The 19,372-nt window shown below is 41.5% G+C and overlaps 1 protein-coding gene across 4 annotated transcripts in view; it reads right to left on the bottom strand.

Annotated features, from left to right (window-relative positions):
- DOCK11 (dedicator of cytokinesis 11) overlaps window positions 1-19,372 on the bottom strand; it is a 187,708-nt gene that overhangs the window by 102,412 nt on the left and 65,924 nt on the right. For all 4 annotated transcript variants that reach the window (XR_005386410.1, XM_038588149.1, XM_038588150.1 and 1 more), the window contains exons 8-15: window positions 17,682-17,859; window positions 17,204-17,283; window positions 15,715-15,798; window positions 12,180-12,320; window positions 10,740-10,952; window positions 4,609-4,731; window positions 3,072-3,154; window positions 163-285 (exon numbers count right to left, since the gene is read on the bottom strand). Coding sequence is in view for 3 of the 4 variants with exons in the window: in XM_038588149.1 (XP_038444077.1) it covers window positions 163-285; window positions 3,072-3,154; window positions 4,609-4,731; window positions 10,740-10,952; window positions 12,180-12,320; window positions 15,715-15,798; window positions 17,204-17,283; window positions 17,682-17,859 (1,025 nt within the window). In the remaining variant the exon portion in view is untranslated. The remainder of the gene's footprint in view (window positions 1-162; window positions 286-3,071; window positions 3,155-4,608; window positions 4,732-10,739; window positions 10,953-12,179; window positions 12,321-15,714; window positions 15,799-17,203; window positions 17,284-17,681; window positions 17,860-19,372) is intronic.

Raw genomic sequence — 19,372 nt, 5'->3', positions numbered from 1 at the left:
GATTACTGAGTGCACTGGTTACCCTGCATACAAACTTCCAAATGCCTCCAAATCCAAAAATGCCCCCAAAGCATTTGGTTTCTCTCATATATGACTCACATTCACCATTTTAAGCAATTATAATTCATCTATTATATTGATTTACTACAGTGACACACTTACTTCTTGTATTCTGAGAGCAACTTGAGAATGTCTTCATTTGAAAGCTTGCTGCTGTCTTGTTTATACAAAGGAGAAAACCTCCCATCCAGATCCAGAGAACCTTGAATATCTTTGAAAATAGGTCTAAAAGAACAATAGAAATTTTTTTAAAATTCTGAAGTATTGACAAATTATGGCAAACTTAGTGCTGGTGTGTATACAACATGGCAGTACTACTTTGGGAACCCGTTTGGTAAATTCTCACAAAATTAAGCACATATCTACCCTCTGATTCTGCAAGTCCACTCCTAACGAATACGTTATATCCCCAAAAGGAAACGGCCCAGACATTCATCAACAAGTGAATGGATACACAGTGGTGTATTCATACAATGGAATACTACTCAAAATGAAGGGCTGATACATAAAATATTTGGGTGAATCTCAAATCTAGACTGAGCACAAGAAACCTAATGCAAGAGTACACACTGCCTGATTCCATAATAGAAAAAGTCATCTGTAGTGATAACCATCAGATTGGTGGCTGGCTGATGGGAGTGGGATGGCCGACTGGACAGAGGCAGGAGGAAACTTTCTGAAGTGACAGATGTGTTCCAGAACTTGCTTGGAGTGGTAGTCACATGACCAGAAAAAATTGTAAAAATTCAGCAAGCCGGATATATAAAATGCATGCATGTGAATCAAAGGTGAAGCATGTCACAAAGCTGATGACCCTTAAATAAGATTAGGGTCAATTCATACAAAGTCTACAAGATATACGTAGAGTTTCCAAATCTGAATTTGGATCATTCCCAATCCCCCTTCCCCTTCCTCCGTTTTTAAGCAGTTACTTACTGCTAAAATGGGAAGTAATGCACAAGCACCCAACACACGGGAAGCAGCTCTAGCCAAAAACATAATTCCCCCTGGCAGAGCCTCTGAAGATGTGGTTCCAGGCATTAACCACTGTTCCTACTTCTAAGCATACCTCCTTTATTGTCAGTAAATAGGGGTTTATCACACATCTTTAAAATATCCCAGGCAAGCCTTTAGCGTGAGCTGTTGCTGCTGCTGGCAACCAAAACAATTCAGGAAGGAAAGAAAAGAACACAATTCCTCATCAGAATTGAGGATCAGAGCTCCTAGCTTTGAAGGTTTCTCAGTTCTCCTACTGACAAAACAGCACCAAACAGCTACTAGCTTTATGCCTGAATCTCCTTTATCTCAAGGTAGGAATCACAGTACTCATCTCTCAAGAAGGTACACGTGCAGCACTTAAACCACTGCCTGGTACAGGGTCAACACATAGCTATAAATAATAACAGCAGCAACTGACTTCTCAGGCTGGAGCAGCAGTAAGTATGCGTCCACTGACAAGCCATACTCCACCTCCTATAATGCCTAAGTGGACCAACCTCTGCTACTCTTCGCCATTCACCCCACCTTGAGCTTACCCACTGCATCCTTTTGCCTTCTACTTTTTAGCATGTTTTCCAGAAATATCCTAGGATAGCTTTTTGAAGCATAAACCTAGCCAACTCTGAAATAGTGGGCACCGTGTACATAATTCACTACAATTTCTGGTTTTCTGGGTAGGGGGAAGAATTCCATTACCTTAGCAAATAAGCTCTGCTTTTAAAATGCAATAAAATTGTTTTGAACCAATTCGCAAAACAAGGACAGTGTGCCTTTTCATCCACCAACACACGACACATTTTGAAACCGTCCCCAAAATGAAATGATTATAGTGACAGAAGAGTTAATTCACTTAGAATCTCCTACCCTTATGCTACTCCCTACCACCCACTGCACATAATTGACTGAATTATTCAGAACATGGTGCCCTTTCCCCAGAAGTTCCAGTGAGCTGTACAAGCTGTACCACAAACAAGCCAGTGAACGTGTACTTCAAAGGGGGGAGGGCAAGCAAGAAACACATTTTAAGTCATCACTGTATGTACATTTGCAAGAATTGGGAAAAAAAAGGAGTGTAATCTACCATAAGATATGAGCTATACATAATGCCCTTCCACATACACTACTGGTGGAGGCTTTCCTGCATTTGTCATCGGAAAGCAGGTCTATTAATTAATGACCCACTCGCACTTACCCACTGCATTCTTTTGCCTTCTACTTTTTAGCATGTTTTCCAGAAATATCCTAGGATAGCTTTTTGAAGCATAAACCTAGCCAACTCTGAAATAGTGGGCACCGTGTACATAATTCACTACAATTTCAGGTTTTCGGGGTAGGGGGGAGAATTCCATTACCTTAGCAAATAAGCTCTGCTTTTAAAATGCAATAAAATTAAGTGGTGTCAGTCAGATCAGTAACCGAAGCCAAAGAAAATTTCCCTGAAGCACTACACGTATGAAGAAATGAAAGGTTCTTTGACGCACAGCAAATTTTAAGAGAAAGGATTCTTACATCCTGTTGCAGATTTCACATTTGCGCCCTCCCACCAAAGTTCCTATGTGGAAGTCCAAACACCTAGGTGATCGGATTAGGAGGAGGGGTGGGGCTGATTAGGTCAGAAGGGTGGAGCCCTCATGAATGGGATTGGCAACCGCAGAAGAGGCCAGAGAACAGGCTCACTTCCTTTCAGCTCCTAGAAGATAAAGGAGCAGCCAAGGTGTCTGCACCTTGAAAGAGCCTTCCCACCAGAACCTGGCCATACTGGCACCCCGATCTCGGACTCCCAGCCTCCAGCCCTGTGAGAGAGAAATGTTGTTTGCTGTTGAAGCCTCCCCCTCCCCCCAGTCTATAGCACTTGGTTACAGCGGCCCGCATGCACCCGGACACATGCCACATGGTCCCAAGATATAACTGGCTTGTCGGAGACCGCCTGCTAAATGCTGCCTGCAAGGACGACAACCCCGAACTTTATACATGAGAGCAAACAGAAAGGTCAGGATTGTATCTGTACGAACCTGGCAGCCCAAGCAAAGGGCATTCTGTATTGTCCGAGGCGGCTACACACTTGCCTTGCTGTCCTGTGCACCTTCTGGGCCGTCTACAGTCAGAAATAAGAAGACATGCTCATATTTGTTCGAATGACCAGAGGCTCACCATGCAAAATGGTTTCCCCCCACTTACCGATGTAAAACCTCAAAGTCCAGCAGAAGATATAAAGAAAGAGCTGCCAGTAAAAACATGACACACATCAGCTACCCGCTTTCCAAGACCAAAGCCTTCTTAAAATTTTTGTGTTTTCTCATCAACAGAATCTTCATCAAGGTTTCAAGAGATGGGCAAGAAGAGGTATGGGGCACGTTTTGTACCAAAGACCCCTACTGGGAAAACTGTGAGCAGTTTTAATGTGTATTTCCTGTCACACACAAGCAAGCACTCGTTATTCTTGGGAGAAGTTTGTTCTGAATACAGTTGACCTTTTTACTCCCAAGATAAAAAGTCAAGTGACCAAGAGTCAATGCAATTAGTTTAGTTGGGCAAGGAGCTGCTCTTTGCACAGGGACTAGGAGCGGACAAGATTAACAGCCCAGAGAGTCTAAACTGGCTGTGAGAGGCTGGCTGGATGCTTGGCCGGAGGGATGCAGAATGCTAAAGGCTCTTATCTATATCGTTGAGACTTTTCTCTCCCACGCAAATTAGTCACATGTCTCCTCCACATCTTTCGCTCAATAAACACTATTTGGACACATAACTAAATGCCACCTACAACAGACTGACTCCTCATAAGTACTCAGTAGCTGGAGTGCTGCTAATGAACTGTGCCACGCATGCTTTCTCTCTGGGCCTCTGATTTCTCATTTATAAAATGAGAGGAGAGGACCAGGTCACTATTTGCAGAAGTCTGAATTTCATGATCCAGAAACGTGGATGGTTATATGGGTGGCTGACTTTTTGCACGTTGCCATCCGAAGCGCTTGAACAGGAAACGCAGTTGCTACTATGTCATACACCAACATTTCAGAAAGACACACAGGCGAAATGTTCAAAAGGTAAGAAGCACAAAAATCTATCAGAATAAAGGATGGCCCCTCGAATTGAGTACATTTAGCCCCTTGAATCGCTCATTCTCTTGTCTTTCTTCTCTTATCATGGACAGGAAGAAATTTGAGTGTAGACTGGCATTTGGGAATGGCAGGGCTGGACCTCCCAGCTCTGACATTCTAGGGCTGGATGTAAGGGCTGGAAATAAAGAGTAGCTATTGCCAAGGATACAGTGTCAATGAACAGATGTCGCCTAAAAGCCTTTAGCTCTTATTTTGATAAGCAAGCAGAAATCAGGCTGTCGTGTAAACAGAACGTAAATGAAAAGGGGGGGGGGAGTTGTGCTCAAGCTGTAGCCCGCATACTCACATAGCACACAGTATTTTCTGAATATACTCCAGGCTGAGAGCATAACGCTCTTCGGAGGGGTATATTAACAGTACCATTTAAAATGTCAGTAAAAGGCCAATTTTACATTAAGCCAAAAGATTCACAAATGAGTTTTATAAATACCTTCGCTGGGTCTGAATTTTTGATGTAGGGTTCGGCACAATGCGCGATGTTTCCCTGGAGTACCTTTTCAATTCTTGCAACCAGGAAAATTTCAGGATGTGGATTCGTCACTGAGAAAATTCCCTGGGGGAAAAAATCACTTCCGTTAGACATTTCTAGATGACTTCATACATACAGTTGCGTGGTTAACGATTCCTAGTAGTGTGTTTAGCATCAAATGCTGACATCCAACACAGGGTTGCATCCAGGATCCTGAAAATAGATGGCCTCTGCTTTCATATAGTTTCTAAAACTCCTGATGCTTCTTTCCAAAGAGATTTTCTATTTTGTCCCCAACTTCACATCTATTAGTCCCTGAGGTACAGCTTGGCCTCTTCTGTTCAGCTGTGTCTGCAAGGTGCATTTTTCAGCCTGATTAATACAACGTGTATTGTTCGGCTTCCTTAGCATGTGCTGAAATGGTGTGCATCTTTCCAGTGGGACCAGACGTGCATTTTCAAATGTAGCTGCGTGCAACTCCAGAGCAATTTGCTCACGATTAATACTAATTGCAGCTAAGAGGAAGAAAACACTTTACTGCAGTTTAAGAGCTCCTGCGCTTTCAAGGTGGGGACAAAGGATCCAAAATTTGTTTTTTTCCTGCACACTCTGCTTAAGGGTGACTAACGTAGATGCAACCGAAGTTACATGTTTCCTCTGAATGCATGTGAAATAGCCATGTCATCCCCCGTCCAGTTCCTTCCCAAATAGAATATCTTCCAAAGAGCCTGTTAGTTGGTTATATCTGTTGTTTAAAGGAGCACCACACAAATGAATTCAAATGGAAAAATCCATCATTGGGACTCTACCAAGTTTTATTTTTCTCCTTTGGTATATTATCAACTGTGTTAAGATCGTGCGTTCCAGTTTTCAAAACATTTCAGACATTATCTCATCTGCTCTGGAGCAAACGTTTCACAGCATACAGAAAGGAAGAGAACTCGGTGTGAGACCCCAAATAATCCCCCCCCCCCAGAAGCCAACAGCTTGCAAGGATCCCTCAGCATGGCTGATTCACCGTGGAATTCCTGAGCAGTGAGCAGGGAAGGAAGTGGTTAAAAACTGCTCTGGAGTTAAAATTTCCTGGGTTCAAAAACTGGCTTCACCATTTATGGGGTGGAGGCAAGTCCCTTCCTGTATCTACACCTTAGTTTCTCATCTAAGAAATGGGGATGATGACAGTAATAGCTATCCCGAAGACTTCCTGTATGGATTCCATGTACTGCACACTAGGTACCGAGTTATTACTTGAGGGGCCCAAAGCACTGCAAGGCCACAGGACCTGATTTCTGGTATTACCAGGGACATACTGCTCGAGTGATGAGATGCACCTGGCAGCCAGGCCCTTGCTGACCATGCAGAAGGTATGCTGAGCAGTGCACTGTAAGTACACTCGCACACCTCCTGTCACCTAACTGTCCTAGATGGGTTCTGTGCATTATCTTCCTTTGTCTCGAATGTGAGCACTACAACATACCCCTTTTACAGATGAAGAAATCAAGCTTACAGAAGTTTACACACTGAGTGGATGAAGGAGCACAGCCAGGGCTTCTGGACTATGCATACAGGCCATGCTATGCTGCCTCTCAGCCCTGAGGCCCACACACCCGACATCTTACACGATGAGGCTGGATGAGAACAGCAGTACTGATTTTTGCTACAGCTAACGTTCACTGAGCACCGACTGTTCTCTCCTTTCCCAGTACTCTGAGCATTTCCCCACAGTGATGCCAGTAATGAATATTGTAATTTTGAAAACTCTGACAATGACTAAGAGCAAGGTGCTTTTCGCTTGGTTATCTGTGATCACCATTACTGCCGCTCTACTGCTGGCCACGTCGGAATGAGCACACATGGCAGCCTACTGCCGGGCCAAGTGCTTTCTGGGGATGGCATACCTTGTCTGAGCCTTACAGCTGGCCCTGGATGCAGGTACTATCGTTTCCTCCCGTTTATAGATGAGGATGCTGAGCATAGAATTGTTCATTTCTTTTAATGACCAGGGATTCCCGTGTATACAAGGAGGACACTATCTGGGCTGTTCTGCCTTTTGTCCCAGTCAGCTTCTAGCACTCTCCCTGTCCCCAGAACACAGAAGGGTAGGTAGCCAGAGAGCACCTGGGAATCCCCATGTGTGCTGGGAACTTGGCCCTTGTAGACAAGGCCTCTGGCCCGGTCATCCTTTCCCACCTAGGAGGCACGGATGCAGCTGCTCCCAATGCCAGGGTAACTCTTACCCACTTCACTGTCTCTCTCCCTCTGAAGAATGAGGGAAGCCCCCTCATCCCAGTACCCAGCACTTACATAGCCCACAGCATGGCAGGGCTTTGTGAGGAGACTCTGTACTCTTTCACCAGGCCAACAACTACTACCCCATTGGGGAGCCCACAGAGCCACAAGGAGGCAGACCCCCAAGAGTCAGCATCTCCCCCACAATCCCAACCCAAAGTCAATCAGGTCTGACCTTGGGAGACACAGGGGCCTGAGCTCCGTCAGGGCATCTGGGAAGAAAGTGCCAGGCAGCTGAGAATAAAGTGACTGGCCACAGTGACTACTTGATGTCAGGGAGGCAAAACGACTCGATGGACCCAACTCCCTCCTTTTCCTGTGGTCACCAGGTTGTTATTCAGGAAGCCACTGGAGAGAAAGACTCCCATGAACAGATGGGGTTACAAGATGATAAAGCCATCCAAAGTTACTGCCCATCAGGTCACCTTCCCACCCCACATCTATTCTTCTCAGGCTTCTCTCAAGCCCCACATCTTCTGTGCAGCCTTCGAAGTTAACTCCTGCCCCCCTACAGGCTCCCTTGCATTCCAAACACCTCCACTAAAATTGCGTTATAGGCTGCAGCACTTAATTACAGTCTGCCAGCCATTGTTGACTGAGGTCTTTCCAACAGACCCAGGTTCCAATCCTGCTGTCACTGCTATGGGCTGTGTAATGGTGGGAGGCTTCTGTCACCTCCCAATCTGCCCTTTCTTCCCCTCTGAAACAGCCATGAGTACACTATTTCTAAGACCATGACGATCACTTGCGATGCCGATGGAAAATTCTGGCATACCGGAGATACTGGAAAAAAAAAAAAAAAAACTGTTGATTTTCTTCCTGACGTAGATTACAAGTGGGATGATGCCCATGACCACAACTTAAACTCCATGCCTTGAACATACAGCTAAGTACATTGAAGAGATAAAGTAAATACATCATCCGCTTAAAAGGGCTTATTTGATATGGTGCAGGATATTTTCCACACAATTCAGTGGCAGGTTCTCAAATACTTTTACACTATACTTGCTCAATCTCTTTTAGAAGCATATGCCATAGGGCGCCTGGGTGGTTCAGATGTTGAGCTCTTGCCTTCAGCTCAGGGCATGATCCCAGGGTCCTGGGATCCAGCCCCGCATCAGGTTCCTTGCAGGGAGCCTGCTTCTCCCTCTGCCTATGTCTCTGCCTCTCTCTCTGTGTCTCTCATGAATAAATAAAATCTTAAAAAAAAAAAAAAGGAAGAAGCATATGCCATAGTAGTGAATGTTCACACAGGTGACAAATATAATCTATCTGAGTAACAAACTACAAGGCAACATAAAGCCACCACAGATCCATAGTCCAAAGAGGGGAATAACTGTACATGCAAAGTCTTCTCCCACCATCCACAGCAATCTGTACCAATGAGCAAAATCCTGAACCCAGAAAATCCCAATGCTCGGTACTTATTCTAAGGAGATAACAAGTGAGTTAACATGCACGCACAACGATGTCCAATGCAGTGTTATGATATCCCCAAACTACAAATATCTCGATTAGCTAAGTTGATGAAATACTGCATTAGCCTTTAAGAATATAGTCCAGAGGGATCCCTGGGTGGTGCAGCGGTTTGGCGCCTGCCTTTGGCCCAGGGCGCGATCCTGGAGACCCGGGATCGAATCCCACGTCCGGCTCCTGGTGCATGGAGCCTGCTTCTCCCTCTGCCTGTGTCTCTGCCTCTCTCTCTCTCTCTCTCTCTCTCTCTCTCTATCATAAATAAAATAAAAATTAAAAAAAAGAATATAGTCCAGAGATACTGGTGTAGAATAAACATGATATTAAGTAAATACAGTAGGTATAAAACAGCATGACTAGAATCTGGTTTGTATAAAAATGTACATAAGATTGGGACGCCTGGGTGGCCCAGTGGTTGAGCATCTGCCTTTGGCTCAGGGCATGATCCTAGGGTCCTGGGATCGAGTCCTGCATCAGGCTCCCCACAAGGAGCCTGCTTCTCCCTCTGCCTATGTCTCTACCTCTCTGTATCTCTAATGAATAAATAAAATCATTTTTAAAAAAGAATATATAGAAGATCTATGTATGTATATATAAAATACATATTATATATATATATTTACAGAGTGGTCTAGAAAGATGGTCGTCAAAATGTTGACAGTAATTGTCTACAGGGGCGGTGACTTTCTATGCTTTATGCTTTTTGTATTGTTTGAATTTTCTACATGGTAATATATTTATCTTCATAATTGGGAAAAAAGGAATCATGTTTTTATTTAGGGAAAGATAAATCTCCTTGCAACATGAGTTGCTTTGTTCTTGTGCTTCTTTCAACTTTAAATTCTATGCCACAGTCTAGCTTCCTTTCAGTTGCAAAAGTCAAGAAGGGAGACCCTCAATTCTGTTCGGCCTAACCTCTCACAGCCTGCCTGTCTGGTCAGAGGTCAAAATGCCAGGGAAGTGTCAGGCTCCTTCTAAAGGGGCTTCTTTGCACCAGACAGGAGAGAATGCAGCATCACATATGTGACATAAGCCGTTCCCTCCCACTGCTTTTCACTCAGAACTCCTTGTATAAAGAGCCTTTATGCTCGATTAAAACTACCTATTCATGTAGGGTCAGCATCAATGCCGCCTGCTCACAAATGAAGCTCCCAAAACATGGGAGATTTAGCTCTGGGGCATCTACCACTTGGCCACTGACAGAAACGATTTCTGGAGGCATTTGATCGTCATTGTAGAACTTTTTGCTATGGGGGTTTGGCTGGCCAGGAATCTGAAGGACATTGACCCAATGGCACCTCAGCCAGGAGTATAACCAAACAGACACATGGAACTCTTGTACCGTACTCTAACCTTCCAAAAACAGAGCCTCCAACCCATGACCATCACAAGCCTTGCCCTGATGGTGGCTGAAGTTTCATTCAGCCAGGCACCTCCCTTTTCCCTGTCCTACCTCATTTACTTTTCTTCCTTGAGTCCACTCAGAACTCCATTCTCTGGTCAGCAGTCAGCTTCAGCTAAAGTGCTGTCCTCTGTTCTGTAAAGTTCTGTACATAGCTCCTAGTTTCTGCAAGGGCTGATTTTTGCTCTTATGCTAAGGAAAAATCTAAAGGCATTTTAACCAATGATCTAAAACTGAAGGCTGCACACCAAGACAAAAACCCAAACCAAGTTACCAACTCCTAATGGGAGCTGGGAACTAGGGATGGGAGGCTATTGCTGGGTCCATTTATTTTTAAAGGATTTATTTATTTATTTATTTATTTATTTATTTATTTATTTATTTATTTATTTAATTTATGAGAAGGGGAGTGAGATAGAGATCATAAGGGGGGGGGTAGGGCAGAAGGAGAAGTAGGCTACCCACTGAGCAGGGAGCCTGATGCTGGGCTTGATCCCAGGACCCTAGGGTCACAAAGTGAGCTGAAGGCAGATGCTCAACTGAATGAGCCCCACCCCACCCAGGTACCCCTGCAGGATCCATTTTTTTCTTGGAAGAAACAAGCCTTTCAGGGACCTCCTGCCTTGCTCACAAGTACACACGTGAGTGTGGAAGTGTGCCTGCATATGTCTGTGTGACCTGCCTTCCAGCTCACAAAATCCTTGCTCTAAGACTCACATCATGGCCCCACCGAGAATGTTACTTTGCCGAGCATCACTGGCCTGTGCTGGTGTCCGTTCTGTCCCTCCTCCTCCAGTGCCCAGCAGCAAGACACCTGGACACAGAGCCGATGAGAGACAGAATGCCCGGGGAGACGTCGGGCTGTATGGATGAGATAACCCAAGGGTGTTTGGTTTCTTGCTCAGAAGGCGACAAGATGACTCTTTACCTGCTTTATGTAGCGTAACTGAGACTCAGCAATTCCATGAATAAAAGACTCTGGGGACGAGCTTTTCGAGTTTCCGTCACTGGCCAGCTGGGCCGAGGCGCCCCACAGCATTTCACGGACAGATGGGGGATTCAGGTCGATGTGGAAGTCAGCTGAAATCTTGCAATTGTTCTTTACATCAAATAAGGCAAGATTGATAAAGAAGGGCTCAACCTGGGAATGAAAACAAATGACATCTGGAAACGGAGACTTTTGGGGGGGGAGGGGCAGCAAGGGGGGAGGGAGAGGGACAAAAATGATCAAATTAATGTTTTCATTTTCCAAGTTTCTGCCGCTGCGGTTCCTTCCTTTCGGAGTATGACATTTAGCTAGAATGCCTTAGGGCTCATTTGCATGTAAAAGAGCGTACTGTAAAATAACACACACTCAAATGTTCGCTTTTGTCAGGTATGAAGAATTTTCCCAGTTATGCTTTTTTTTTAATGAGTAGGAATCAGAAGGCACAGTTAAAGAACACCAATTGTCCTATAAATAAAATGCAACTCCCTGTAGGTTTCCTGAAATCACAAAAATAAATAATAATAATAATAATAATAATAATGCTGATATTATGGAATAGAAGTAAATCTTCCCTTTGCTATGGCTCAGTTTACTAGATTATACGTTTAATAGGAGCTAATATCAGTCAACATCAAATTACTTGACAAAGCTCTGCCTCATCAGCAGTTTCGGAAGACATGGTTCCTCCTCCCTACAGATGGCACTTGAAAGCTGGTCACAAAGAGAAATCTCATGCCAAATGGCATAAAGGTTAACCCTTTCCATGCAGGGAGTCTGCTAGCACAGTTTAGCTACTTGGGGAGAGAATAAATCATCAATGTGGGTATCCACCAAAGACAAAATCAGCACCAAAAGAGAAAGATGAACCTAAAATGCAGTCTCTTCGGCGATTTCACATTTATAGTTTCAAGTGTTTCTGAGTAACTCAAATGATCCGTGACAACTCATAATTTGAATTTTCCGTGAAGAACAAAATGAGTTTGTTCTATGAGAAGGAGTGGGCCTGGCGGGCTGCACGGCATCCGTGTCCCTGCCCGGTTTTGGTGTTCCTTATTCATTGTGATGAGCCAATCTCACAGAAGAAGTCATATTCTTTGGCAAAATTAGCAACTTGGAAAATTGTGCAGGTTCAGGGGACATGGCCCTTTTGAATGTCAAGGGCCTACTCTGCCACTTTGAATAGGTTAATAGGTTCATGAATCCTCTCAAGATGAAAACATATTCATATTTTGGCAAAAGAAAAGCATGTATGAAATGTCTTCCTGCCAAATTTATCATGGCACGTAGCAATGGAATTTTGTAAATTACTTCTAGTGATAAAAAAGAAAAGCATTTCCTTAATGCACTGGTTTAAGAGGTGGAAGGAAAAGTCATACATACATTTGTGAGTGGTCCTTTTGCATTGTCTCCAACTTGACCCAAGATATTGAAAGTTAAATCATGGCAATTCACCAGAAAACGTTTATTGCACTTTTCTTCAAATGGCTTTATATCAGGTTCAATTCCTGAAAAGTCCAACCTCTGTAAAACAGATGATAATAAATCATTTCCAGAAAAATAGGATTCATATTAATATAGGTCTATAAGTAAAAACTGCAGAATCTGACAGTTCTCTATCCATTCCTCATTTGAATCCTTGTTTTCATTCAATAAGTCATTCTAGAGCTTACACCAAGGCTCAAACACTGACAGAAAAACCCTAGAGGGAAATGATAAGACTCTGATCTAAGGCATTGGAAAAGTCATAAGTCTGCATCATGGCCTACAAAGCCTTATATGACATGAGTCCCTACCTCCCTCAACTCCTCTGACCTCATCTCCCACCACTCTTGCCTCCCCTCCAGCCCCACTCTCTGTTCCAGTCACACTAGCCTCCTTGGTTATTTCTCCAACATGCCAAGTACACTCCCGACTCAGGACCTTTGCACTTGATGTTCTAGGAGACAGATGCATGGCTTACTCCCTCATTTCATTCAGGTCTCCGATCAACTGGCATTTCCTCAGAGACCTTCCTTAACTCCATAAGGGGACTGCACTCTGACAGTGTCTACTCCCTTTCCTTGATTTAAGTCTTCTAACATGACCCTCTCATACATCCTTCATTGCTATCAGCCTTCTCCACAAAATACATGTTCCAGTATGGTATAGATTTCGTCTTTATGAGGTGTGCAGGAGGCAAAACGGCCGTGAATGGACATGAGAGGTATCAAGAATAACACGATGGTCTCTAACTTAGATAATCTGACAATTCGACTGTGGTTTTATGAACTCAGTTGCAAGATACAAAGGCAGAGCAGATATGGAGGAGGGTGAGTGGAGATGGCAAGCTCAGTTCAGGATGTGTCCAGTTTGAGGTGAGATTACTAAGTGGCTGGGAAAACAGCAGAGGTCTGGGTTGATGATCTGAATTCGGGAGTTGGCGGGAACTGGACCCTGGGGACCACCTACATTTAAATGATGAACAGAGGGAGAGGCATCTGCTTCAAAAAGTGATAAATACTGAGCTCAGCTTCTAACAGAGCTGGGGGATGTACCCTGATGGCCACAAATATATTTTTTTAAATTCTTGGTATTTCTAAATTTTTTTCTTAGGTTTTAAAAACAGATATTGGGAGTCAAGGATTCCTCTCAGCAAGGGAGGAATGTGTCCCTCCTCAAGGAAACTCCCAAAATCCTCCTCCTCGGCTTACACAGTTCAGGCAATCTGAGTTCATCCGTTCATTCTGAATATGGGAAAAGATTTTATGTTTTGTTCACAAATGGGAGGAAAAGTATAGATTGTGGGACAACTTACTGTACTTTAAGACCTCAGACAAGGCAGCCGGGAAATGATTAGGTGAATCTGAGTTGAATATACTGCCAATATGGAAAACTCAAGCCAAGAAACACAAGAATTTTTCTCAATTGCCTAAGTAATTCAAGCCAAAACAGGTATTGTGCCGGAAGAGTCTCGGATAATTATAGCTGTTCTGACCTAGCCTGCATCACTGTCAAAATCCTCCTTATGGGGGCCTAAGTATAATATTCATACCTGAAAGCACCATTCCCCCCACCCCGAGTCTATTTATCTACAAACCGAATACAAATGTGTGGGCCGAGACAGCTCCCTCTTGAACACTTATCTGTGGAGCCAGCAGAGGCAAGTCATTGCCATGGAGATCAATTCTAATTTCTGCCCATTTATCTGCTCTCCTTTCTATCTTATTCAGACAGTGGAATGTGAAGAGAAACTGGACCTAAACCACTCCAGCCCCCTAATCCTTCCTCTTCTGATGCCTGTGAGTAGGGATGCTGGGACACAGGGCCTGCCTCAGTAGTTCTGAGTTGGAGCCATCCCCTCTGGTCAGCCAGCATCTCCTTATTCTCTACAGTCAGTTGTAGAGAAATCTCTCTAAGCATCATACTGTGGTCAAAAGAGAAGGCTGATACATCCAAGGATAGCATTTTACTTAGAAAAGAGACTCAACACATACAGCCGAGATTTCTCCATGAAGACATCACCTTCCAGAATCAACATTAAATTCAACTGTCCTGTGCTTAAAAGTTTCATCAGGACTGTGAATTCTTCACTAGCTGTTGTAGCTCACTGATAACTGATTTTATGTTTGAGTTCAGTTCCATGACCACAAAAACACTACACCACAAATTTTTTTAAAGACACTGGATTGAGTTTCAACCACAGTCAATTGGCTTCTTTGTATACAATGAAAGAGCCTGACATGTCCAATTAGAGCCCAATCATGGGGGATATGGGGGGGAATGCTCTATAAAAGGCTCAGACTTGCTTGGAACAAGGAGCTTTCTCCTTGTTTCTAAGATAATTAGTATCTTAGAACTAACACTCTCAAGGCCTGCTATACTCCTTTTTTTTAATCCCATAACTTACACAAACAATATCATACTGCTATGAGAAAAAAGTGGGAGTTAAAACTTTTTTTTAAGTTTTTCCCCCAAATAATTTTATTTTCTTATTTGGTATTTTTATTAAAGAAAAATGTCTGTATTATATAAAGACTATCTACTTTCCCATTTCAAATAAAAAAAACTTAATTAGAAAACCATTCAAAGCAGAAAGAAGAAACAAAATCAGTCTTCCCCCAATTATATGTTTACGACCTATTTTCACAGAGAAAAAAAAAACATAATGCTTATATAATGCAAACTTTTCTATTTCAAAAAAAAGATCCCAGAATTTTATTTATAAATCTCATGGAGAAAAAAAGTGGGTAAAAATTCATCTTTCCCCAAATAATTTCATTTTCTCATAAAATATGTTAAGAAAAGTATGTGTGATATTTCCATGCTGTTGAATTTTTCCATTTAAACAAATCAGCAACTCGATCAGAAAATATGGAATTAAATATGAACTGCATATATCTTAGGTACAAAGAGTGCCTCACTCTCACGAAAGAGGTTGAGAAACACAAATGTACATAAGCCTGCACTTCCTTGCACCACTTTCCACTTAAAGTGAGATTAACCCAGACGTGAACATTACCCAGTTCCAAAGCCTCATCAGGAGTGGAAAATAAACTACATTTCTCATATGACTCGGTGTTCTTTACACTGCAGATATTTGCTGCTACTAGACCACACTTGTATTTAAAGGGTTAAAAGTGCAGGAACCAAGTTTAAAGGGTCTTTAATTTATTTCTTTTGAGGAGTGAGATGGAGTGAAAAGAAAAATAGGGAATGGAGGGGAAAACTGTGTATTCAACCTCAAACTATTTGCATATGTGACAGTCCCCTTGAGGGAAGTCAGTTAAGTTTCGTGTTCAAAGTGAACACGACAAATATAAAGCAATAGGTATCACCACCCAGTGGTACAAAATCAGTGATTTCAACATTTCACAGATGTTGTTTATTTAAATAAGCAACAATTCTCTGGTTATTTAAAAAAATACATAATTAATACCTGGACCTCCGAATCAAAAGAAAAGAGATTCTGTCTTCCGTCTCCTCTACTGAGTTTGTTTAGCTGTTCAGTTTCTCTGCCATACTAAAATTAAAAATACACACACCAAACATTACTTCATTTTCTTCAAAGCAGTACTAAATAACATTTAAATATCTAGTTTGTGTGAGGCGCCTGGCTGGCTCAGTTGGTAGAACATGTGACTCTTGATCTCATGATCATGAGCTTGAGTCTCACCTTGGGTATAGAGATAACTTAGAAATAAAATATCTAGTCTGGGAAACTACCATCTGACAGATCTTCAAAAATATACTACTCCCATCTCCATTTACTTAAGATAGATTAAAAAAGCTTGCTGGGTGAGAATCACCATCACTATGACCTGTGATAAGCTATAGATCAGGTCCTTATACTTTCTGTGTGCCTCCCATAACATCAAGAATATTGTTCAACCCACAGTAGTACAAAAAAGGAATCCAAGAGATATGAATGCAAAAGAAAAAGAAATGACAAAACACTATCTCTTCCATAGCCAGGGTGCTAGCCATGGGATATTATATATAATTCTGATTCCATCACTTTAGGAAAAACATACTGGGCTGTACAGCCTGGAATGTCAAAGATTCAGAAAGGATACGTTAAAATCTACGAAATCATAGGAAAACCTAGATCAGGGGATCATAAGTATGTTCCTAAGATTTGGAAAACAACTGTAAAGTTTGAGGAGGGTAATTTTTTTTAAGAGAAAGATAAATTTAAAATAGAAAAAAAAATAAGATTAAATAAGTAAATAAAGCAGAAAAAAACTTCTAAGCTTGTGTAACTTAGTCTAGGAAGAGGAATAAAGTAAAAAATGTAAATAGGTTTAATGAAGATTTAAATGAATAAATGAGTCAAAATCTTCTATTATACAGTAAAATATGTAACCTATGCTAAGATAGGTATGATAATCGCCTCTACACTTTCTAAATTAGCTCATTTCAAACTCCAAAGAGCAGAGTAATTTACACGAATGATGTCTGATCACTAAAACCTATATCTGATGAAATTATGCATATACATATACATATGTATTTACATATAGACAGAATATGTGATTTTCATATGAAGTTAACATATGCAAATCATTAGATTGAATATCATGTTCCATCTGTATCAATAGCCTTTTGAATGAAGAATACTTATTTTATGAATGACATGAGGTAATTATACAGAATAAGAAGGAACATTAATAAAGTCACAAAAATCTAAAAGTACCTCCTGACATCCAGGAAAAAAAAAAAAAAAACAAGATTTTTCAAACTGTTACTCAGCCCTTATATAAGTTCAACTTTAGGATTGTAACTTTTCTCTTACAATCTCTACCTGTTTCACTAATTTGCTGTGGTTTTTAACTTAGAAATAACATTGCCAAATGGAATCCAGCATTAAAACTTTGCTAATCCTGCATTGTCTCAGTTGAAGGCAAGTTGCCATAAAAAAGATGTACCTTCATCAATTCCGGATGCATGCTCCTTTCCAAACTGGCCATGATATTCTCGGCTTTTCCTTGGCTGCTAGTTTCATCTTCTGCAAATTCATTAAAAGCAGATGTTCCAAACCATGCAGACCATTACTAATCACCTAAGAAGAATATCCTAACTACCTCTCCCACCCCATCCTCTCCTACTAGATTTACTGCAAAGAATTTTGATTATGAAAGCACAAGGAAAACTTTAATGGACTTTTGACAATCTGCCATGAATTCCCTATCCATTTTAGTCTGGTTATATTTCATGTGTCAGAACCCAGGCAGCATCAACTCTCAAAAAAAAAAAAAAAAACTATCAACCTCCATAGTTACTTTTAATGAGGAAGTAGGTCAACCTTCAAGATTAAGAGTTCTGTACTCACCCTACACAAAGGACATTCCCATGGATTAAAGATAAGAGCTTTACCTTGATAATGAATCATTTAAAAATTCTGACCTTGTGTTGTTTCTACTGTCTCCTTTTTCTCTTGCACGAAACTGTCAGTATTGATCTGAATAATCTTTTTCAAAGTTAACAACCATTCCTCCATTTCCTGCTCAGTTTCAGCAGCCAGATAATGGCTATACTTATCTAACATCTTGAGTTCAAAGGCATGACGGCGCATTTTGGGGCACTAGAGAAAAAAAAAGCATGTGTTCAGTTAGTTTAGCCTTTCAAGATTAGATTTCATTAGTTTATTTATTTTTACCTGAGCTTAGCACATATGTATGTCAATACTGTCATGGAAGAAATGCTTCTTTCAATAAGAAATAGAAACTCCCAGACAATGAATGACCATGCTGAACGTATCTTTTTTATTCTCCTCAAAACTGAGCCCATGGTACATGCACAGAGTTGGCATGAGGTACTACTTGTTGACCAAGTATTACCATGTAATGCGTTTTCCCATCCTCCACCCCCAGAGAATCCAACTACCACCGTAAAAATAAGCAAATGTTTGTAACTATTTCCACCATGCTTCAAGTTTTTCTTGCATATTTATAGATTTTCAAAATCAGTCCTGGAAAACAAACTCAAATGGGATTTGAAATAAACCTGGTGCTTGTTTCACATCACACCGTAATAGTCGCAACTGATACCTAATTCGTAGTACTGTGCATAATATGAAGTGCATCCGCATAGCATACAAGCCTAGAGTTGGTTCACATTACACGGTGCCTCTCAGTAAAAAAATAGGGAAATGCCCTATGCTGAACACTAGCACATAAGGAAAACAAAAGCCGCCTCCTTTCCTCAAATGTGATGACACCTTCTTTGTACTACCGCTTTCTCTGTCGTGATAAAAGAAATGACACACTCTCCACTCTCCCAAATACCTCAGCATTAATTTCAAGAAAGGCTCGTGAATCCACAATTTCCCACTACATGGCCATCATTCAAGAAGGAACCAAGAAAAGTTCCTCCTTCTCATCTTCAAAGTATAGTAAAGGATGAAATTATACGGCTGTACCAAGTCCTCAAGATTTATGTATTTGAAAATATTTGGGAGTGGGAAACCCTAAATAAATGGAGAAAGCAGAGGCTGGGAACACGAGAAAGGAAGGGCAATCTGGACTAGAGCTAATTGAGAAATGCTAGGAATTGTGTGCCTTCTTTCTTCTATAAGATAAGTGTTTATATATTTTTTATTTATTTATATTTTTACATATGTATTTATATGTTATGTATAAATTTAATTTTGTATATATGTAATATATTACATATATTTATTATATTTTTATATTAAATGTATATTACATATGTTAATATATATTAAATATATTTATAGAATATGTATTTTTATATTACACATATATATGAAGGCACTCTTTTGTTCACATAGATCTTTATATTTTTAAGTGTTTTTTAATTTGATCTGCATGACAATCTTATTTGAGTGGGATAAATAATAAATGGGATTCGGTGGAATTAACAGTAAGATTCAGGTAGGATGAGGGCACTGAGCCAGCACCGTCCACCTCCCCGTCAGCTGAATGCTCCTTAAAGTCAGCCATGCCACCTGGCTCTGTAGTAATGGCTCCATCTCTTAGCCAGTTGACTTCCTGTTTAGATCCCCTCTCTGCTCTGCATCTCACTGCATTGCATCTCCGTCCACGCTCCCTCAGTAACTCACATCAGCAAGCATC

The sequence above is a fragment of the Canis lupus genome, chromosome X (assembly GCF_011100685.1).
Source record: "Canis lupus familiaris isolate Mischka breed German Shepherd chromosome X, alternate assembly UU_Cfam_GSD_1.0, whole genome shotgun sequence".
Classification (NCBI taxonomy): domain Eukaryota; kingdom Metazoa; phylum Chordata; class Mammalia; order Carnivora; family Canidae; genus Canis; species Canis lupus.
The sequence above is the reverse complement of the archived record's forward strand: the minus strand, read 5'-3'. Positions and strand labels throughout refer to the sequence as shown.